The following is a 24,518-nucleotide window of genomic DNA, read 5'->3' on the forward strand; positions in this document are numbered from 1 at the left end:
AAATTCTGATGTCGGATGTTCGTTTAACCAACTGAAACAATTTCTTTACGATGTCAGGATTCACACATGGTAGCTTTCCACGGACTGGTCTTTTTCCTTCAGCTGAAAGTATTAACCAGAATGTCAAAAAAGACACTGGTGTAAAAAGTGAGGAATATTATTATTGTCATATGATTTCGCGACTTTTTTCGTTTCATACTTCTTTCATAGTTTTATTGGAACGTTACTTATCGTAAAATTATGATAACTGTTTTGTTTTATTTCATTATTTTATTCATTTAAATCACTGTTTTCATATGGAAATCTGCACCTAATGCCATATCATCAAGTTAAGCTATGGCTAATTTAGTTATTATAATGACTACAGCTTAGCCGCAATAATGTGCGTTTAGGGAACGTTTTTTAACATTTGGATATTTATTGTGTTCACTATAATGCCACAAGTCGATTTATTTATACCAGTGTAAAATAAAATATTAGACTATTATATTACAACAACACTGAATTGTTAAAAGAAAACATAAAAGGGACACATAAATGATATACTGGTTAATACCTTTTATTTATAACTTAAGTTTTCCATGATAAACTGACGCTGATCGGCTTCTGTCAACTTTTCACTGCCATATTGGATTAGCCACTATTAGCATATTTATCATACGCAGTGACCTCCCCTGTTGGGACATCGATATATATATATATATATATATATATATATATATATGTATTTGTTTTATTACAATACAATACAATACAATAAGTTTTATTTCAAGTCGGCAAGACACAAACATATGTAACATAAGTTCTGATGAGCTTTTTAACCGACTGTTAACAAATGTATATGAAGATCAACAAGAGTAAAAATTGCTATAAAAGGAAAAAGTATTAGATATTTCTATATTATATATCATCTAAAAGCACACATATTAAGCACATCTAAAACTGTGTAAAAAGCTGCTGATCCTGACCAGTGGCCTAAAAACTGCTATAAGAACTTGTGTAAATAAAACACTGAATTATCAATACCAGCACAAAAGTGCGACTGCAAAGAAAAATGGTTTTAAGAAATCAATTATCCCCCCAAATCCTATTGAGAAGAACTGATCAGCAACTTTCTCACAGAGGGTAACTACATTAGCTAAACATTCTCAGAACATATTACAACATTTAATGAAATCAGAAATAAGATTATACAACACATATAAAACAGAATGGATGTTATGATGTCCTAAACAAGTTTACATGCATGGAACAAAAGCAGAAATATTGACTACAAAGATGCAACAACTTTGTCACAAGCAAGCACAAATCAAAAATAATAAACACAAGTTGACATGCAAGTTAAGTTAGAAAAAGAGAAAACAATAATTTAATTTGATGAGAAAAATATCTTCAAAAAAATAACTTCAACTATAAGTTTAAAAAACCTTATTTATTTGTGTTCACATTTTTATCAAATATTGATGCCTTTAACTGAAGATGACTACCTGATTTCAAATGCGCATTTTATTAGTGGAGTTTAACCGGAACAGGTGCGCGTTATCTTTGCGCTAAATATACTTTGCGCTGGGATCTTGGCTAGGAAAACAAGAAGTGGTATATGGACGCGAAGAGTCGCCAACACAAAAATTATCTAAGACTCTGAAGCGGCTGTTTATATGGACTAGACTATGGCTAAGAGAGTAAATAGTGTAGTTAGATTTTGCCTACCTGCTACCACAGGCCTCTGAATCATTGTTTTGTCACTAAAATGTTGTTTATAATCATTTTGCGTACATTTAATGAGATAAACAAAACACCTAGTGATATTTAGTGCCTTTGCCTTACAAATAACTTCTTTATGTTAGTGTTAGTGACAAACAATGATTCAGAGGCCTGTGCCCACTCCATGGTAGTAATTCTAAAATGGCTTCCAGGCTTTTTTGTTAAATGATATTTAACCTGGACGGAGGACAGGGGGCACATGTTTTGTATATTTTTTAAACATTCCAGGAATTACTAGGCCAGTATGTCAGTCATATAGGACATAGAATATAAAAAATGTCATTGTACCACACTAAGTCGTCCATATATTTTCGATTAGAATGTTGGTTTGATAAATTAAAGTATAGAAATATATATAAAGTGGCCTGATATTTTGTCAAAATTGACTTATGTAGACTTCAACTATAAGTTTAAAACTCTTTAGAGCTTATGTAACTTGTTCATGATAGGGGCATAAACAGTTTAGTAAATTTTGCGTATGAAAGGTCCTTGAAAGTACAAATGTACACATGTACCTTAGTCTTGAACCTGAAGAACTTCCGCTTACTAAACTATATTGGTAAAGACCCCATCGATCATTTGACGATTGCTGCAATTTGTCCATCTGCCTCATCCTATGTTAATGGACCCAGCATCTAAAGATATGTGGAGTACTTGCTTCAGCTACATACCTTCAGGGTGAAGGCCAAACATATATATGTTGTGTATTAAAAGTAAGATAGCCAAAATAATTTTGTGTTCACTTCTTAACTCGGCTTGTATTATTGAAAGGTTTTCAAAATAACTTGGCATAAATATTCATAATAAAAACCTAAAAGCATCTCTTGTTTTAATGTACATATGCTCGAGTCACATCCGTTCTACAAAATACATGCCATATTTCTATGAGGCTTCCCAGGGGATTTTGGTCTGAGTGCCAGGGGATTTTGATATTAGACCAGGGGATTTTTAATGCGGCCAAATTTCGCACAATATCTACATATAATATAAGAATAAAAACAGAAATACACTCTAATTACAATAATTTTTGGACTTAGTCATCATGGTCCTTCATGGAATTTCACACTCATAATATTATGGACGTTTTCCACTGTCAACCTTAGAGCTGCAATCTCACAGATATACCATTTTTACACCTTTTTTTTGTCTTGGAAAGAGCAAATTTTTGCCTAAATATCTGCAAACCAATGATATAAGTTGCTGAAAAAAATCTGATCGTAGATTTTCATATTTTCATATTTCCATGGATTTTGTCTCGTTCCAAGACAAAAAATAAAAAAGAGTCAAAACGTTCCATCTGTGAGAGTGCAGCTTTAAGCAAGTTTAATGGAAAAAACAAATAATTCCAGGGGATATGGATCCCCCGGCGGGGGACCAGGGGATGGGAGGGAATTGCGGGGGATTTTTCCCCCAACCAGGGAATAAAGCATGTGTGCCACGGAAGGTCATAAAGCTTTTTATGCCCCCGAAGGTGGGCATATTAAAATCGCACCGTCCGTCCGTCCTTCCGGCTCTGTAACTTTCCCTTGTATGGACAGATTTTAAAATAACTTGCCACATGTGTTCCACATACCAAGACGACGTGTGGCATGCAAGACTCGTGTCCCTATCTCAAAGGTCAAGGTCACACTTAGTGTTTATTCACAATGGAGTGCTGCATATAAGGACATAGAGTATAGGTTGTCGTGTCCGGGCTGTAACTTTCTCTTGTATGGACAGATTTTAAAATAACTTGCCACATGTGTACCACATACCAAGACGACGTGTCGCGTGCAAGACCCGTGTCCCTACCTCAAAGGTCAAGGTCACACTTAGTGTTTATTCACCATAGAGTGCTGCATATAAGCATAGAGTATAGGTTGTCGTGTCCGGGCTGTAACTTTCCCTTGTATGGACAGATTTTAAAATAACTTGCCACATGTGTTCCACATACCAAGACGACGTGTCGCGTGCAAGAACCGTGTCCCTACCTCAAAGGTCAAGGTCACACTTAGTGTTTATTCACAATGGAGTGCTGCATATAAGCATAGAGTATAGGTTGTCGTGTCCGGGCTGTAACTTTCCCTTGTATGGACAGATTTTAAAATAACTTGCCACATGTGTTCCACATACCAAGACGACGTGTCGCGTGCAAGACCCGTGTCCTTACCTCAAAGGTCAAGGTCACCCTTAGTGTTTATTCACAATGAAGTGCTGCATATAAGGACATAGAGTATAGGTTGTCGTGTCCGGGCTGTAACTTTCCCTTGTATGGACAGATTTTAAAATAACTTGCCACATGTGTTCCACATACCAAGACGACGTGTCGCGTGCAAGACCCGTGTCCCTACCTCAAAGGTCAAGGTCACACTTAGTGTTTATTCACCATAGAGTGCTGCACATAAGCATAGAGTATAGGTTGTCGTGTCCGGGCTGTAACTTTCCCTTGTATGGACAGATTTTAAAATAACTTGCAACATGTGTTCCACATACCAAGACGACGTGTCCTGTGCAAGAACCGTGTCCCTACGTCAAAGGTCAAGGTCACACTTAGTGTTTATTCACAATGGAGTGCTGCATATAAGGACATAGTATAGGTTGTCGTGTCCGTGCTGTAACTTTCTCTTGAATGGTCAGATTTTAAAATAACTTGCCACATGTGTTCCACATACCAAGACAACGTGTCGCCTGCAAGACCCGTGTCCCTACGTCAAAGGTCAAGGTACACTTAGTGTTTATTCACAATGGAGTGCTGCATATAAGGACATAGAGTATAGGTTGTCGTGTCCGGCCTGTAACTTTCCCTTGTATGGACAGATTTTAAAATAACTTGCCAAATGTGTTCCACATACCAAGACGACGTGTCGCGTGCAAGACCCGTGTCCCTACCTCAAAGGTCAAGGTCACACATAGTGTTTATTCACAATGGAGTGCTGCATATAAGGACATAGAGTATAGGTTGTCGTGTCCGGGCTGTAACTTTCCCTTGTATGGACAGATTTTAAAATAACTTGCCACATGTGTTCCACATACCAAGACGACGTGTCGCGTGCAAGACCCGTGTCCCTACCTCAAAGGTGAAGGTCACACTTAGTGTTTATTCACAATGGAGTGCTGCATACAAGGACATAGAGTATAGGTTGTCGTGTCTGGGCTGTAACTTTCCCTTGTATGGACAGATTTTAAAATAACTTGCTACATGTGTTCCACATACGAAGATGACGTGTCCTGTGCAAGACCCATGTCCCTACCTCTAAGGTGAAAGATACACTAAGTGTTTATTCACAAGGGAATTCTGAATATAAGGACATAACAGTGCAGGTTGTCAAGTATGGGTGGTATTTTTTATGTTCAGAGGAAATTTAAAATAACTTGCCATATGTATTTGACACATAAAGGCAAGATCAACTTTTCATGTACTGACCTTGTTCGTAGGTCAATGTCACATTCGGGGGCATTCGTCACATACTGTGACAGCTCTTGTTATTGTGTGCTTTATAAGTTCTCATGCCCTTGAAAGATATCAAAAACAATGGCACAAATATTTACAACACAGAGGTGCCCTTTAGGCAGAGCTACAGATAACCATTTTACTTAAAGTGTATTTTACACCCTTGTGTAATCTAGTAAAGTGTATGCTTCACCCTTGGGTCATTCATTAAAGTGTAATGGCGATTTCTAAAGTGTACTGATACATTAAATTACAAATTTGATTTATTTTACTTAATGAACTTTATAGTACAAATGATAAAAGAACTTTCACAAAACTGAAATGTTGCTGAGCTAATTACAAGTCCTGATTAATTAAAACATCTTAACTACATGTACTTTGATTTCTTGGCTTACAACCTTCTATACATGTAAGTCTCTTAGGATAGTGTATCTATTTTAACAAACCAGTTTAACATTTTATAGTCAAAACTGCTAGCGTATAACAGTAAAAAATACTCGGAAGAACTTCACACCCTATTTATTTTTTTAAATCGTACAGGTACGAACAGCTGTTTGATTTTATGTCATAATGGGCGATTTCTTAAATGTTTTTACACCCTTTACAACCCTTATCTGTAGCTTTGCTTTAGGGATGTTTAAGCCATATTCACCTATATAGGATTAAGACCGCACTAATGGGTCAAAGTTCAAGTAGCCAATAGCATGTCTACTCTTTTATCAATATAAATATTTTAATTTTAAGCTTTGCATCAATGGTAACAAGCATCTATCTCATGATCTCCCACATACCACAAGGTCAAGGTCACACAGTCATATACAAATGTAGGTTAAAGGTCAGCTAGCCAAATTTTGTTTCTGCCTCCATAATTGATCGGCTGTTTTGTCTTCAAAACAACGCCTAGCTTTGTCTCACCTGTATTAATTTTCATAATACTTGTATATATATTTTATAGTGTGTCAGAAGCAATTTGTTCTTCCCTTTTCTTCTACTTTGGAGAGCAGTAACACAAACTATAACAAGTCATGGTTTCCAACCAAATTCTTGTTTTGATTTGGTTCATCCATTTTCAGCACTTCAGCATTGTTTCCTTTCAGACAATGAGGATTGGTTGAAGAACAAGAGTTTTACCCATGATACAGCACAGAAATTGGAAGAGTTTCAAAAAGAACTAAAATGGCTGCAACAAGAAGAGAGGTTTGGAGTATTTTATTATTATGAAGAGATTTAGACATATATTGTTTTATCATAACTTGGGGGTTCGGGGCAAAACCGTCAAACCTCCTCAAAACTTTTAGGGCAAGGAGTTAAGGAAATCACATGAATACAGTTTTTATGCATTTCAACCCTTCTTTTATGAATACATCTTTTAAAGTGGACAAACTTATATATAAGATTATGCACCAGTCAATTGTAACCACGGACCCCCCAGGTCGGGGGGTATACTGGGGATAGCCGGGGAAAAGGGCCGTGTTTTTACCTTCGAGGTGGCCCCACAGTGCCGAGTGAATGCTGTGGTTTTGTCATCAGGCCAAATAAAGCAGGGAATGGGCCTTTAGGGTCCCTGTGGTGTGGGGGCATTTGGCGGGGGTTTTACCAGCAGTTCGTCCCTGCAGGGAGAGGATTTTGCCCGGGGTTGGCTGGACCAAAAGTCAAAGTCCCCGCTATTCCCCGGACCTGGGGGGCCGTAGTTGCAATTGACTGGTGCGTTATGTATATAATATGTGCGTTATGTATATAATATTTCAGTGGTTTTATTGTTATGGTATCGATTTAAGGTTAGAGTTATGTATGTAAGGGTTCAGTTGCCGGCCAACTGCGGGGGCATGGGCCCTCATGCACCCCCACCCTTGCTAGATATGCCACTGGTTTACTTTTGTTATTACAGTAAAAAAAGTGAAGCAACCAGTTTGTTACGTTGAATTTTTTTGTCGGCATAAAATTTTACGTTTTTCCGGAAATGGCTATTTTTCTACGTACATAAATCCGTATTTTTATTTGTGTTTTTTTAATTATATAAAATGGAACACTGCGATTATAAATAGAAATGAAACTATGATAAAGAAAAACACAGATATGTTACATATGCTATATTGCATTTATGACATATTTAGGCAGTAATCTTAAAATATTAGGAGTGATTTGGATATTTTGATGTCAATGAGTTTGACTCAATGTATATGTAAACTTAAGAGAAGTCAAGTGTCTTGCTGACTATGATTTAAATGCAAGTTTCTTAGATAGAAATATCTATGTATATTCATATCATATCTCATATAACATTTTTCAGTGATATTCCCGAAACATCAGCTATTATTAAACCAGTTGTTCAAGTCCAAGAAGTACCGAAGGCCACAGCAGAGGACTCCAAAAGTTATACACATGTATCGGAAATTCAAGAACCAGATATTCCAGGGCAAGACTACAAACGAGATAAACTTGGAAAGAAAAAGAAACGCAGACACAAATACTCTTCAGGAGATTCAGACTCGGAGAAAGAGAGATATGACAGAAAGAGGTATAATTCTGGTGACTCAGACTCTGGTTCAAAAGACGGCAGAACATACCACAAAGAGAGGAAAAAGAAGAGGAAGACGAAAGATTATTATTCAAGTGAAAATGAAGATAAAAAGTCGAAGAAATCTAGCAAACATAAGAAGAAACATAAGCACAAGCTGTCTGAGAGGTATTCAAGGTCACCCCCAAAGGAGAAAACAATGTAAGAAATATAAGTTTAAAGCTGCACTCTCACAGATATACCATTTTTTCAACTTTTTTATTTTTTGTCTTGAAAAAAGGAAATTTTTGCATACATATCTGCAAACCAGTGATATCAGATTGCTGACAAAAATCAGATCGTAGATTTTCATATTTCTGTTCGAAAATTAATGTTTTATGGCTTAAACTATTACCAACGGTTTAAGAAAAATGCATAAGACATCAATTATTGAATTTAAATGTAAAAATCTGCGATCTAACTTTTTGTCAGCATTCTTATATAACTTTCCTTGGATTGTTTCGCAAAAATTTGCTCGTTCCAAGGCAATAAATAAAAAAGATGTCAAAACGTTCAATCTGTGAGAGTGCAGCTTTAAGTTAACTGCATTGGTTTTATTGAAATGAAATTACTAGTTTTGAATTGTTCATCAAACTAATGGAAATTTAAGCTGTTAATGTGTAATTATAAGATAAACTGTTCGTATATATATATATATACAAGTTAACCTTTTTGAAAAACATAAGCATAATTTAAAGTGATACTCTTATTCAAAATTAATACAATCACATACATGACAAACATAAACTTTGAGTGATATACCTTTATTTTACTACTTACTTAACGATGAACTTTTGTAAAGTATTAAATGCTTTCTGCACCTTTCTTTCTAATTAAACTCAGTATCCTTCATAACAACCATTGTTTTTGACGTTTATTTTGGTATATTAAAACAATGTAGTTATGGTAATTCTTTTGGGGAGTAAGAGTGCATCTTTAAAGCTGCACTCTCACAGATACATGTATAACGTTTTAACAACTTTTTTTTATTTTTGAGCAAATATTTGTAAAAATATATGCAAACCAATGATAAAAGGTAGCTAACAAAAGATCAGCTCGCACATTTTCATATTTCAGTTCAAATTTTAATTTATGTTTTAAGGATTAAACCGTTAGTAACGGTTTAAGAAAAATGAATAAAACACCATTTTTTAACTAAAATATGAAAATTAATCTGTGATCTAATTTTTTGTCAGCAATCTTATGTTACTAGTTTCCATGCATTTCGCATAAATTGCCTTGTTCCAAGACAAAGAATAAAATAGTTGTCAAAATGTTCAATCTGTGAGAGTGCAGCTTTAAAAAAAGGGCATATAATCTTTGACAAATACCTGATGCTTAAGATGTTCTAACTGGGCTTACTCAAGATATAGCATATTCTATTACAGACCTGGCTTGTTACAAACAAAGCACATCTTCCTAAACGATGTTTATGACATTGCCCCAGACCACCCGTTTAAGCTGGACCGGGCTCCAGACAAGAACAGCCTCACATATGGTTCCCTGTACACCGGACATGTTGCTGAGTACCGGACTACATGTAACCAGTGTGTCGGTTCCCTTGGCAAAGTGCCAATGTTTGTTTATGAAAAAGTGAAGAAAAAAGACAAGAGTGCCGGGAACCGGTATTATGATCGAGAGAACAGAAAGTTAGGGAATCAATATCCAAAGGAAAGAATAGTCATGAACTTGGGTGATTCTAATAATGTTGAAACAATGCCAGAGTTTGTTGCTTTTGGGAAAGACACTACAATTGGTGCTATCGGTGTGAAAGTTGGCGACAGTCAAAATGTAAGAGATACAATTCTTGACCCAGCTACAAGTCTTTATGTACAGGGAATGGGAGGCAAATCAGAGATTGATAATAAAGAAGACATTATTGTTGAACTAGATGAGACTAGGGTAAAAGTTGTTGAATATAACAGAAAACTCAGGGAAAATCCGGGCAGTATCAAACTATGGCTAGATTTTGCTAAATTTCAGGACAGTATTTCAGCTGAAGCAAATCTAAAAAAGGAAAGTGTGAATGAAAAGAAGATGACTGAGAAAGCTGTGTTGGAAAAAAAGATAAGCATCATAGAGAAAGCACTTGGACATAATCCTGGCCACATTGACCTGCTTCTTGCCAAGATTGAGCTAAGTGCAGAGATAGTTGATTCAAGCAAGATAAACAAAGATCTTGAACAACTTCTGTTTGTCCATCCAGCCAATACAAAGCTCTGGAAATACCACCTCATGTTTAACCAGTCCAGACTGACTGTGTTCACTGTTGCGAAACAGTGCAAACTCTACCACAAGTGTTTCAAAATGTTGCTCAAAATCCATACTGGGGTTTTGCAGACTCACTCAGTTCCTGAAAATCTGGAACATGAAATAATTGGTAAGTGTTTTTTGAGGGTTCAAACAAATATTTCTATGTCTAAATGATGTTGACCTGATATTGGGTTTGTGTTTATGGTTGCTTTGACATTTAAAATAAATTTAATGCATTAGACATTTCATTTTAAATATATCTGAAGGTATGTGATTTGTCTGCGTATTTCTGCGGATCCAATGGCTCTCCATCCTTGGCACCCCAGCGTACCATAACCAATATGAGGGCATGGGCAACATTGAACAGTGGCAATAACTCAAAACAACATTCGAGATATAAAAATCAATATCAGAACACATGTTGTCTGAGACTATATGTGCTTGCATAGCAAGATCCATAACTTTCGATGTAATCCTTTTAAAGTAATGCGCCTTTCTAGACTGAAAATAAACAAACAGAGAAGGGTTGGCAATGCTTTCGGGGCTCTTGTTAAAAAGAACTTTAAATTCACTGTTATTTTTATAGAGATATTCCTGCAATACTGTCAGTTCCTGATTCAAGTTGGCTTCAAAGAGCGGGCTCTTGCCACATTTCAAGCCATTCTGGAGTACAATCTTTTCTGCCCTCCACTTTTGAAGAGTGCATCTAAAGAAAGCAAGATGGCTGCCTTTGAAGAGTTCTGGGATAATGAGTCAGCAAAAATTGGAACCCAGGGGGCTTGTGGGTGGAATCAGACTGGAAGTGAGGCTGGAAGTGATGTGCTGAGTAATGACCAAGGTAGTTTATTAAGATAATGCTAAGGCCACTCCAAATTGATGTTTTGTACTACAGATATACTGCACCTATTTTGCAGAAAATTCCCTTAAGTATAGAATTATGTTTTTTGGCAACCATTACTATTTTTTTACCTGATAATAAATAAAGCCAAACAAAGCTTTCTTGTAGAGCCTGGTGCATAAAACAAGACAAAGGTATTCAACTGTTTAAACTTACAGTGGAAGACTGAAACAGGTCCATAAAATGAATACTTCTTTAATTTAAAGTAAAAGGGTGAATTATGCTGTTATTGTTCAGGATAATCATTTTAAGTATTTATTTTGTAGGATGTGTGGCCTTAAAAGTTATATAGTATATATATTTAAGTTAGCTTTATATTGTGAATATTAAGATTTACCAAAGTAAAATTTGTTCCAGAATCTTAGATGGTTCCATGAAAAGGTTGGTTGCCATGGCAATCAAAATAAAGAAAAATATCTTAAATCAGACCAATATTTTGTTTTCAGAAGAACTTGGAAACTATTTGAAAGAATTGCTTGAAACTTACAAGTTATTGAAGTGAATGTGTATTTCAGATGCTCTTGAAGAGCAAGAGGAGGCCATTATAGAGAGGAAGGAAAGCAAACATTTCACCTGGCTGAAGATCGAGTTGCTAAGAGACCATCACCATTGGTTGCCATGGAAACCTGACCTCTTCAAAGGTCAGACTGAGGAGGATTGTGAAGACCCTGAGAGGATGGTCGTGTACGATGATGTAAAGCCAGTGGTGTTTGATATCTCAGAGATGCTACATTATGACCTTGTTGTTGCCTTGCTTGAAATGCTAGGACATGAACCCAAGGGGTGTCCGAAATCAAAGTTTTCAGATGCATTTGTAAGTCTGTCAGATAAACTTAATGCTCACGATGATCATTCTTATTTTAGTGGAGCTGTCTTTGAACTAAAAAGTACATGTGATCTCTCTCAAAATCCAGTGCTAAAACCATTTGTGATAAATTTTTTGAAGCAGGTAATACCTTGTTTCAATGGAAGTGAGAACACAAGCTTGACATTGATGTTGCTAGAAGTGCAGTTATCATGTTACACGATGAATAATCTTTCAAAGAGTGATAAAAAGGAAATTCGGAAAATTGTTAAGAATTTGTTAAAAGATAAAAAAATTAGGAATAACTTAGCTGTGTGGTGCAGGTACATTGAAATAGAACGCATCATAGGAAAACCTGGGGAAGCTAAAGCGATTGCAGAAACTGCATTGGCAATGTACAGCGGAAAAAATATTGAGGAAACAACACCTGAATCTAATGGGTTGATTGATCTGTATTCCCTTTATTGCGATATCTTGATGGATATCAATCATGGAAGATCGTGTGAGTTGTTGTGCAAAAAGACAGGTGCTAGTTTAGATGTGAAGAAATCAGTGTTAGCAACTCTTGCTTGCTTGATGGATGAAAAGAAATTTGATCCTAAAGCTACTGGGGAAATTCCTAGTTCTTCTGTCCTGAAAACTGTCTCCAAGTTTTCCAAAGCATTAGAAAGAGCAAATGCTAACTTTTTTCGAAGCCCAACTCAAGATAACAAGAATAGACTTTTATCCACAGTTTGGTGCTACGCAAAGTTTACCTATTGCAAAAGTGGATTAGAATTATCAGTAGACATGATCTCAGATGTGATACAAAATCTTTACTTATTAACTGACCCTAGCGTAACTAGAGGCCTCCATGAATACAAACTAAAACTGATAGTTCACCACATGGCTGTGTCGTCAGGCCTGGTATCATTTCTCCGAGACCATCTAGATCAGGCGCTGCAGGCCTTTCCCAATGATCGGATATTTTTGTCGTTATTTGTGGACATTGAAAGGAAATCGAAGATCAGCGGTCGCTTGAATCGGTTCTTTGACAGGGCGTGTAGGATGGCAGAATCTCATATTCCAGTTGCTGTTGGAGTGGGCTTTCTCTGCAGTGTTCTTCAGGATAGAAAATCTATAGGTATGCTTGAATACCGGGCTTTACAGTAATTATTGGGCAAAGGCCTGGCCTTTTCAAATTGGGAAAATTAAATGCTTTAAAGCTGCACTCTCACAGATATACCATTTTTACAACTTTTTTATTTATTGTCTTGGAAAGAGCAATTTTTTGCGTAAATATCTGCAATCCAATGATATAAGATTGTTGACAGAAAAATCAGATCGTAGACTTTCATATTTCTGTTTGAAAATTAATGTTTTATGGCTTAAACTGTTAAGGTTTAAGAAAAATGCATAAAACATCAATTTTTGAACTTTATTGTAAAAATTAACTTTGTTAGCGTCATTTTTATAAGACAGAAAACTTGAATAATTATGCTAGAGAGTCTAAAAACAGCACAGTCATCGTCAACATTGGCCGCCGTCTTGATTTCTGCAATGCGTGCTGGGTAATATCACGTGACCTAAGAAATTTGGTAATTAACCATTGTGCAATCGTTACTGGGTTGCTAGGACAGAAAATTATTCCGTAACTCTAGCAATTTAAACTTTCAACCTACCGTATACATCGTAGTAAAATGAAAAGTGAATACACTTTCAAAACACTTTATTGGCGAAACAGTGTCGTTAACGTGAAACCGATAGTCCTTTTCCGGTAAAACAAAGTACACGTACCGCCAAAATACAATGCAATCGTTACGCAAGACACACGGACAGAAAAAAACTCGACTTTGGATGATATTATGCATAAATAAAAGAAGGCATCATACTTATGCAATATTAACCGTCTATTTCTTGAATTATGAGGTTTTTAGTACATTTTATTTCTGATATCATAGAGGTTATTGTTGTATGTTTGGTATGAAACGTCAGTAAAACATGTGATCGATATTGACTCGGGAGTGTAGTCTGTCCTAGTAAGCGCTTAGTTGACCCAAATTTAATTGATTTAACATTAAACACCAAAATCACAGGTTTAAACATTTTATTCAATTTAAACATTTTATTCAATTTATAAACAATTAACTTTTTTATCATTATCTGAATAAATTTTCCGACCTTATTTACAGACAATTTTAATATTGACAAATTATATTTTTCCGTCCAGGTAACACTAGCAAAAATGAAATCTGCCGTATAGAAAAATCTTCTTCTCAGAATTTGCTGCTCCAATTTTAACATAATTTGACAGAAATGTTCCTAAGCTGATCATCTGTATAAATATTCATTAAAAAACATGTCTGCCAGAGGCGGGGCTAGTTACCACTATATGGCTATAAGGAAAACGTTGAAATTCTTCTTATTAGATGCCATTGACCCGATTTCCAAATTATTTTACAGTTCTAAGCGTTCCTTAGGCGACACTTTTTATAAAAAAAAAAATCTTTTTTTTTTTTTTTTTATCAGCTCTACTGGCCAAAGGCCAGAAGAGCTTATGCGATGCTAATGTGTACGTAGTATGTGCATCCGTGGGTCCGTGCATTCGTGCGTCTGTAAACAATTGCTTGTGAACATGATAACAGTCTTCAGTTTTGATTGTATCTTGATTAAACTTGTACAGTATTTAGATATCCATTAGAGCTCGGTTCCTTTCGAAAACCAGCCAGATTCGCCCATGCATGCCTAGATTATGGCCCTTTATAGTATAAAAAACTGCTATTGTGTAAACACTAGCTTGTGAACACGATACAGTCTTCAGTTTTGATTGTATCTCGATGAAACTTGTACAGTATTTAGATATTTATTAGAGCTTGGTTCCTTTCGAAAACCAGCCAGATCCGACCACTGCAGTCTATCCAAGAACTACAGTTTAAGACTGAGTGGACTGGTTCACCATGCCAGGTCATGGCTGGAACATTCATACTTGTACTTTGTCTTTCCACAGACTACAGTTCAACATTGTTTGACTGGTTCACTGTGCCAGGTCATGGCTAAAACATGTATTCATACTTGTACTTTGTCTATCCACAGACTACAGTTCAACACTGAGTGGACTGGTTCATCATGCCAGGTCATTGCTGGAAATTTCATACTTGAACTTTGTCTTTCCACAGACTACAGTTCAACACTGAGTGGACTGGTTCACTGTGCCAGGTCATGGCTGCAACATTCATACTTGTACTTTGTCTATCCACAGACTACAGCTCAACCCTGAATGGACTGGTTCACTGTGCCAGGTCATGACTGGAACATTCATACTTGTACTTTGTCTATCCACAGACTGTACTTTTTCTATCCACAGACTACAGCTCAACCCTGAGTGGACTGGTTCACTGTGCCAGGTCATGGCTGGAAAATTTATACTTGTACTTTGTCTTTCCACAGATTACAGTTCAACCCTGAGTGGACTGGTTCACTGTGTCAGGTCATGGCTGGAACATTCATACTTGTACTTTGTCTTTCCACAGACTACAGCTCAACCCTGAATGGACTGGTTCACTGTGCCAGGTCATGGCTGAAACAAGCATACTTGTACTTTGTCTTTCCACAGACCACAGTTCAACACTGAGTGGACTGGTTCACTGTGCCAGGTCATGGCTGGAACATTCATACTTGTACTTTGTCTTTCCACAGACTACATGTCAACCCTGAATGAACTGGTTCACTGTGCCAGGTCATGGCTGGAACAAGCATACTTTTACTTTGTCTTTCCACAGACTACAGCTCAACCCTGAATGGACTGGTTCACTGTGCCAGGTCATGGCTGGAACAAGCAAACTTGTACTTTGTCTTTCAACAGACCACAGTTCAACACTGAGTGGACTGGTTCATCATGCCAGGTCATTGGAGGAAATTTCATACTTGAACTTTGTCTTTCCACAGACCACAGTTCAACACTGAGTGGACTGGTTCATCATGCCAGGTCATGGCTGGAACATTCATACTTGTACTTTGTCTTTCCACAGACTACAGTTCAACACTGAGCGGACTGGTTCATCGTGCAAGATCATGGCTGGAACACAGTCTGTCTACAACCTGTCTGGAACACTCCATCCTGCTATGGCGGCTGTATCTCACACTTGAGGTATTTTTTAGGTTTGAAATTAACTGGCGTGGTACTTAAGACTTTGATATAATGGTTTATTTGATGGTAAACTTGCTACGAGAACAGTATTGCTGGTAAATATTACTGCATAAGTAACAAATACTAATTATCAAAATGTATTATGATAAATTATTTTTATGCTTTCTGGTTGTTTATTAAAATATGAAGGTGGATTATATCTTGATTAACCAAGTTGAGTTTATCGAAATATAATATCACTGCTTTCCCAGAATTTACCTGTTTTATTAAAAGTAATGCTTACATAAATGCATTCAGTGCTGGAAGAAAATGCAATGATGTCATTTAATTTTATTTCCAGTACGATGTCATTTGGTTGAAATTTGAAGTTGTTTTCCATACTTAAATATTCATTCAATTTTGTTAGATTATAAGCACAAAATGAAAATGAAAATTGTTTCAGTGTAAATTACAATTTAGACCACCACGTGAACACCAAACGTAAATGTTTTACTATTAAACTGGCGGAGAAGTCTCTTGTGAATAATACTTTTGGTGCTCACTTGGTGAAATACATGGCATATCTTAAACTGAAACAATCAATTATCCTTTTATCTCATAGTGATGTTATGAGTACATGAAATAGAGATGATGGCACTTTTGGTGCTCATTTGGTGAAATACATGGCATATCTTAAACTGAAACAATCAATTATCCTTTTATCTCATAGTGATGTTATGAGTACATGAAATAGAGATGATGGCACTTTTGGTGCTCATTTGGTGAAATATATGGCATATCTTAAACTGAAACAATTATCTTTTATCTCATAGTGATGTTATGAGTACATGAAATAGAGATGATGGCACTTTTGGTGCTCATTTGGTGAAATATATGGCATATCTTAAACTGAAACAATTATCTTTTATCTCATAGTGATGTTATGAGTACATGAAATAGAGATGATGGCACTTTTGGTGCTCATTTGGTGAAATATGTTGTATATCTTAAACTGAAACAAACATTATCCTCTATATTATGGAAAATGAAAAAGTATAGTTTATATGAGTAGATGAAATTGAGATTATGGTCTGTAACCTTTGAAAAAGATGGTAGTGAAAACTGAATACAACTTTTGGTTTTGTAACTTAATTGCTTGACTTTGTTTTACCAATAATTGTTCCATCATGTTCCAGAGCGAGGTAGAGGGAGGGGGCAGACTGAAGGGCGTGTTCTACAGGGCCGTACAACACTGCCCCTGGGCTAAGGTTAGAACCTTTTTTAGCTCGACTATTCGAAGAATAGGTGGGCTATACTACTCGCCCCAGCGTCGGCTTCGGCGCCCGGTTAAAGTTTTAGGGCAAGTTGGGATTTTCACTTATAAGTCCAATACCTTTCATTCAATTGACTTAATACTTCACACAGTTGTTCAGGGCCATCACATGATGAGGTATGATAACTCCATATTATTCTTTACACAGATTATGGCCCCTGATTGACTATGAAACTTAGGTTAAAGTTTTAGGGCAGGTTTGGATATTTATAAATAACTTCTATACCCTTTGTTTAATTGAGTGAATACTTCACACAGTTTTTCAGGACCATCACACAATGAGGTTACATAACTCCCTATTTTCCTTAATACAAGTTATGGCCCCTGATTGACTTTGGTTAAAGTTTTAGGGCCGGTTAAAGTTTTAGGGCAAGTTGGGATTTTCACTTAGAACTCCAATACCATTCATTCATTTAATTGACTTAATGCTTCACACAGTTGTTCAGAGTCATCACATAACGAGGTTAGATAACTCCATATTATCTTTTATACAAATAATGGCCCCTGATTGACTATGACACTTAGGTTAAAGTTTTAGGGCAGGTTGGGATATTTATAAATAACTTCTATACCCTTCATTCAATTAACTTAATACTTCACACAATTGTTCAGGACCATCACCCAATGAGGTTACATAACTCCATATCCTTAATACAAGTTATGGCCCCTGATTGACTTAGGTTAAAGTTTTAGGCAAGTAAAAGTGAAGGGCAAGTTGGGATTTAAATAAAAAAACTTCTATACCTTTCATTCAATGCAATAAATAAAATTCAAAATTATTTACGACCATCTTACAACAAGAAACATAACTCCATTTTAACCCTAAATACAAATTATTGTCCTTGAATTTCTTATATTTTTTTAATTTCTTTTGAAAGGCATATTTGTATATTCTTTACCACATTTTCATAATGGGAAATCAAGTTATTTGAATGACTTGCGTCATTGTTCGGGCGGCCTGGTGGGAGGGCAGCATCAAAGTCACCTTATGTATTGAATAATTATGCCTCCCTTCGAAGAAGAGGGGTATATTGCTTTGCACATGTCGGTCGGTATGTCCGTCGGTAGACCAAAGCTTTTCCGACTGATAACTGAGCAATTCCTGGAAGTATGGTCATCAAAAAACTTGATATGAAGGTTGGGCCTGACCAGTAGATGACCCCTATTGATTTAAGGGCTCATCGGGTCAAAGGTCAAGGTCACAGTGACCTTTAATGGTAAAATAATTTTAAAGCTTGTCCAAGTGATAACTCAACAATGCCTAGACCTATGGTCATCAAACTTGATATGGAAGTTGGGCCTGACCAGTAGATGACCCCTATTGTTTTGGGGGATTGTTGGGCCAAAGGTCAAGGTCAAGTGACCTTGAATGGTAAAAGATTGTCGGAGTGATAACTCTACAATGCCTGCACCCATAGTCCTCATACCTGACTTGGAGTTGTGTCTGACCTGTAGATATGACCCCTTATGATTTTAGGGGTCAAAGGTCAAGGTCACAGTGACCTTGAATGAAAAAAGCTCGTCTGTGTGATAACTTGTCAATGCCTGCACCCATGGCCCTCAAACTTGACAAAGGTCATGGTCATAACACACTCTATCCTCACACTTTTAATGGTGATAATCTTAAAACTATCCAATGTCAGTGACAAATCAGCTGTCATTACGGTCCATGCATATTTCATTCAATTGTCCATATAATCCTGACAACATAGCTCAGGGGGGGGGGTGGGGGGGGCATAATGTTTGACAAACATCACTTGTTTTAGTTAGGTTTGACATAAAGAGACCAAACTTGGTAATATTACATTGTTATTGTATTCACTTCTAAGTCTAAGCGGTGTAGTCGAGCACGCTGTCTTACGACAGCTCTTGTTGTTTGTTTGTCAAGTGTTCCAAACCAATAATACATCTTAATCCCAGCTTTGAAGCATTTTGGGTTTGTTCTGAAAAGAATCACGTGTCGTTGACACCATGATTTCATTGGCCAATTTAGGACTTAGAAAAGTTTGGAAGTTATGAGGGCTGGAGATTTTGAGATAGAACAGAAAGGAATGTAAAATAACTCTCTAAACATAATAGATAGGCTGTTCTAAGTTAGACCAAATGAAAGGGCTTGAAAAAACAATTTTAATGATACAAAAATCTAAAAATAACCCCAAAATTGACAGTATGGAATTCAAGCGACGATATTTTAACTAAAGTGTAAAAATTGGAATTGTTATATTTCTTTTAAAAACTAGATCTTTAAAATGAAGTTTTCGTTTTTGAAAATGTAAGTGTCCATGTTTTAAATGCAAAATATACAATTAGAATAATTGTTTCTTTAAATGAAATAAATCAGTTAAGGAAATTGTCGAAGTTAAGGAAAGGTAAATTTTAACTTAAAAATATACCATTTTTTCAACTTTTTATTTTTTGTCTTGGAAAGAGCAAATTTTTTTTTTAAATATCTGCAAACCAATGATATGAGATTGCTGACAAAAAATCAGATCATAGATTTTCATATTTCTGTTCGAAAATTAATGTGTTATTGATTAAACTGTTACTAACGGTTTAAGGAAAATGCATAAAACATCAATTTTTGAACTTAAATATAAAAATCTGTAATCTTATTTTTTGTCAGCAGTCTTTTATAACTGGTTTTCATGGATTTTCGCAAAAAATGGCTCGTTCCAAGATAAAAAATAAAAAAAGTTGTCAAAATGTTTAATTTGTGAGAGAGCAGCTTTGAGATGCTTCTGAAATATTTCCCCAGGTTCCAACATCAGAAAAAGTCAAATTACAATTTCATGTTACCACTTACCATCAAAGTTAAAAAAAGTCTTTGTTTTTAAACTTTTTAAAAGTGCATTTGGAAAAATATTCCAGATAGTGACTTTGTTTAATTACTCCTGTTTTTTGGGGGGATACTGACAATTGGTTTTTATCTACCGAATAAAAATGAAACCAATTTTGCTTTGTGTTATCATTGTATGGTTTTAAAGATAACCATCGCCATTTTCACGAAAAAAAAAAAATTTGTCACTGTCAACAAACATGGTGGCCGAAAATGCCAGACAATTTGACATTTTTTCTATGCGTCTTTTAACCCAAAACATAAATTAAAAGTTTTTTCCCCCGATTTAGCACATATTTTTTTCCCTGCGTCTAATACCCCCTATCGTCTTATAACCAGTCATTTACGGTACACATTCTTTACAAAATAAGTATTTAAAGGAGTAATATTAAACAAGTGTTTGAATCATACTGAGTTGAGATTGAGAAATGACTTGAGTTTTGAAAGTGTAATCAGTTGCTGATTGAATATTGAAAAATGAGAGTTGAAAATTTATCCTAAATATATATATAGCGAATAATTGTTTATTATATATTATAAGATTGTATTATAATTCACTGTGTGAGCACCAAAAGATATTTTTCACAAGTGGCTGGGCACAAGTAAAAATAAATCACTTTTGGTGTTCACAAGGTGAAATATATTACTATCTTACACTGAAACAAACAGGTTTTTTATTATATGCCTAAAATTGGAGTTAAAAGGTCAATCAATTACACATTTTTAGGAAAACGTTTAAAACGTTTAAATTTGTATGTGCACGTAATGCCATGTGGTAAATGATGTCATTGAATTTGTGTCACAGCCCTGTGCTCGCTGACATTTGATTGAGTGGGCTAAGATTTCAAAAGTAGTGAAAAATATCAATATGATATTTTCACTGTTTGAAATATAAAAAAATCAATTTAATTGCACTGACAAATATTTATTAACCACCAAAAACAAAATAAAATACTTTCCCAGTAACTGCATCACTCTCTTTTTTCCAGAGTGTGTACCTTGACGGAGTGAGACTTCTGGGTGAGGTGCAGCTGCAGGAGATTGTGGACCTCATGACAGAGAAAGAAATACGCGTCCATCTGCCTACTGAGGAACTAGATATCCTCATTAGTCCATAACCGCAAGTCATTGGCTATGGGCTATGTCGGGGCAGTGAACAGTTTCATAGGACCATGGACCTCATGACAGAGAAAGAAATACGCGTCCACCTGCCTACTGAGGAACTAGATATCCTCATTAGTCCATAACCGCAAGTCATTGGCTATGGGCTATTTGTGGGGGCAGGGGACAGCTTCATGGGATCACGGACCTCATGATGAAGAAGGAAATACATTTTTGAGAAACTAGATATCTCGTCAGTCAGTGAACACTTTTGGCTAATTGATAGACACATAGAAGTTCTGATTTTGACTGTGTTCCATCAATTTCCGCACATTCATATCCACATTGAGGTCCTGGATAGTCTACTCACAAGGCCCCAATTTCTCGAAACTACTTTAGTCCCTTATAACAGAATTAAACTATTCTCACAACTTTGTTGTTCGTTAAAATGTGTTATATTTACTTCAAGAATTTTTAGAAATTATGTAGGAATAATCTGTATGATTATCAGAGCAAACCATTTTTTATTTATTAAAATCCATTTTCAGTATATATTTTGGCTAATTGATATAAGCGACTTAAGCCTGTTAAGCTTAAGAAGTTTCGAGAAATTGGGGCCTGATTAACACAATTACTTGTGTTGTAGAAACTTTCAAAATTTGGACATGTATATGCTTTGTCTTAGTCTGTCAAAACAAAAAACAACAACATTAAATGACATTGATAGTGGCTGCTTATATGGACTAGCTCATCACATTAGGGGCAATTCGCCAGATCATGTTGGGAACATTTCATCAATTATCAAACCAAAAAGAATTTTATTGTCCATCTGTCTGAAAAGAAACTATGTATTCTCATAAGTATGTCAACACACCGACTGTGAGTGTCATTTGCTTGAAAATCAGTCAAATTTGTTACGGGAAGATTTTTGTTTGAAAGTGACTGAACCTCATGGTATCTTTTATTTGTTGTGCCAAATTGGTGCGCATAAAATATGATGCTTTGGTAACGGTTACATGAGAGCTGCGAATCTAAAGACCAAAACCGGTCTTATTTTAGTCAAACAAGGAAATATCTCAACAATATCAAAGTCAAATTACAGCTAAGGTTAGAGGGTTTTGCACTAGGACAATGACACCATGGCTATGACAATACCTAGACTTTTTCTGTAATTAATATAGTTTCTTTTTAGCTTGACTGTTTAACTATGAAAAAAATAGGACTATTGTGATACCATTGGTGTCTTCAGTGTCATTCAATATTTGTTTTAATGCAATTACTTCAAATACCTGGAACTTGGAACCGTTCAATAAAACTTGGTACACATGTAGCCAGAAACAAAACGCACATTTAGATCAAGATCCATAACAAAAAGAAAATATCAGAAATATGAAACTTCATCGCTAAATGAAGCACAGTTTAAAATATTCAAATGAAACTTTAAACATGTGTTGTCAGAGACATACTCGCATGCAAATCAGGACCCATAACTATGGCTTGAGTAATTGTTGAGTTATGCCCCTTTTGACAAAAAAATAACAGGCAAGCATCAGCGTTCTTAGCACTCTTGTTTGATTATTTGATAACATGTATAAATGAACTATATGCGTATAAAAGTTTGTCAAAAACTAGTAATTTTCATAATTATGTGTTTTTATAAGTCTATATATCATTATAGAATAAGTAAAATTGTACTTAATCAAAATTTCCTTTTGCTGGCAATTTTTTCTCATTGAAAAGGCCTAGGCGCTATTCTATGTATGCAAAATACAGCCGTTGTTATCAATTGTAAATGTTGAAAAACCTGTATGTATTTCTCTATTTAAGTAAAATGGAAAATATTACTATGTGGAATTAAAATTTGCATTCCAGATGTGAAGTCTGTTCATTTGACCTTTTTATGCCCCCGAAGGTGGGCATATTAAAATCGCACCATCCGTCCGTCCGTCCGGCTCTGTAACTTTCCCTTGTATGGACAGATTTTGAAATAACTTGCCACATGTGTTCCACATACCAAGACGACGTGTCGCGTGCAAGACCCGTGTCCCTACCTCAAAGGTCAAGGTCACACATAGTGTTTATTCACAATGGAGTGCTGCATATAAGGACTTAGAGTATAGGTTGTCGTGTCCGGGCTGTAACTTTTTTTTGTATGGACAGATTTTAAAATAACTTGCCACATGTGTTCCACATACCAAGACGACGTGTCGCGTGCAAGACCCGTGTCCCTACCTCAAAGGTCAAGGTCACACTTAGTGTTTATTCACAATGGAGTGCTGCATATACGGACATAGAGTATAGGTTGTCGTGTCCGGGCTGTAACTTTCCCTTGTATGGACAGATTTTAAAATAACTTGCTACATGTGTTCCACATACCAAGACGACGTGTCGCCTGCAAGACCCGTGTCCCTACCTCAAAGGTCAAGGTCACACTTAGTGTTTATTCACAATGGAGTGCTGCATATACGGACATAGAGTGTAGGTTGTCGTGTCCGGGCTGTAACTTTCTCTTGTATGGACAGATTTTAAAATAACTTGCCACATGTGTACCACATATCAAGACGACGTGTCGCGTGCAAGACCAGTGTCCCTACCTCAAAGGTCAAGGTCACACTTAGCATTTATTCACAATGGAGTGCTGCATATAAGGACATAGAGTAAAGGTTGTCGTGTCCGTGCTGTAACTTTCTCTTGTATGGACAGATTTTAAAATAACTTGCCACATGTGTTCCACATACCAAGACGACGTGTCGCGTGCAAGACCCGTGTCCCTACCTCAAAGGTCAAGGTCACACTTAGTGTTTATTTACAATGAAGTGCTGCATATAAGGACATAGAGTATAGGTTGTCGTGTCCGGGCTGTAACTTTCCCTTGTATGGACAGATTTTAAAATAACTTGCCACATGTGTTCCACATACAAAGACGACGTGTCGCGTGCAAGACCCGTGCCCCTACCTTAAAGGTCAAGGTCACACTTAGCGTTTATTCACAATGGAGTGCTGCATATAAGGACATAGAGTATAGGTTGTCGTGTCCGGGCTGTAACTTTCTTTTGTCTGGACAGATTTTAAAATAACTTGCCACATGTGTTCCACATACCAATACGACGTGTCGCGTGCAAGACCCGTGTCCCTGCCTCAAAGGTCAAGGTCACACATAGTGTTTATTCACAATGGAGTGCTGCATATAAGGACTTAGAGTATAGGTTGTCGTGTCCGGGCTGTAACTTTCTTTTGTATGGACAGATTTTAAAATAACTTGCCACATGTGTTCCACATACCAAGACGACGTGTCGCGTGCAAGACCCGTGTCCCTGCCTCAAAGGTCAAGGTCACACATAGTGTTTATTCACAATGGAGTGCTGCATATAAGGACATAGAGTAACATAACAGTGTTGGTTGTCAAGTATGGGTGGTATTTTTTATGTTCAGAGGC

At 36.3% G+C, this 24,518-nt stretch overlaps 1 protein-coding gene across 1 annotated transcript; it reads left to right on the top strand.

Annotated features, from left to right (window-relative positions):
• The first annotated feature begins 3 nt into the window (after positions 1 to 3).
• On the top strand, positions 4 to 22,936 carry LOC128207834 (nuclear exosome regulator NRDE2-like). The gene is made up of 9 exons (XM_052910987.1): positions 4 to 147; positions 6,292 to 6,391; positions 7,485 to 7,913; positions 9,140 to 10,131; positions 10,591 to 10,842; positions 11,418 to 12,830; positions 15,715 to 15,833; positions 17,009 to 17,080; positions 20,971 to 22,936. Exons 1-9 carry the CDS (start codon positions 51 to 53, stop codon positions 21,097 to 21,099), a joined length of 3,603 nt encoding a protein of 1,200 aa, XP_052766947.1. The 5' UTR covers positions 4 to 50; the 3' UTR covers positions 21,100 to 22,936.
• The last annotated feature ends 1,582 nt before the right edge of the window (positions 22,937 to 24,518 follow it).

Source organism: Mya arenaria, chromosome 11 (assembly GCF_026914265.1).
Source record: "Mya arenaria isolate MELC-2E11 chromosome 11, ASM2691426v1".
In the NCBI taxonomy this organism is placed as follows: domain Eukaryota; kingdom Metazoa; phylum Mollusca; class Bivalvia; order Myida; family Myidae; genus Mya; species Mya arenaria.

What these genes read in the sequence shown, in the direction of transcription:
- LOC128207834 (XM_052910987.1), top strand. Translation starts at nt 51, where the DNA reads ATGTCAGGATTCACACATGGTAGCTTTCCACGGACTGGTCTTTTTCCT. An exon ending in CCCCCAAAGGAGAAAACAAT is followed by an intron (nt 7,914 to 9,139) that starts GTAAGAAATATA and finishes ATTCTATTACAG; the next exon opens with ACCTGGCTTGTTACAAACAA. An exon ending in TCTGGAACATGAAATAATTG is followed by an intron (nt 10,132 to 10,590) that starts GTAAGTGTTTTT and finishes TTATTTTTATAG; the next exon opens with AGATATTCCTGCAATACTGT.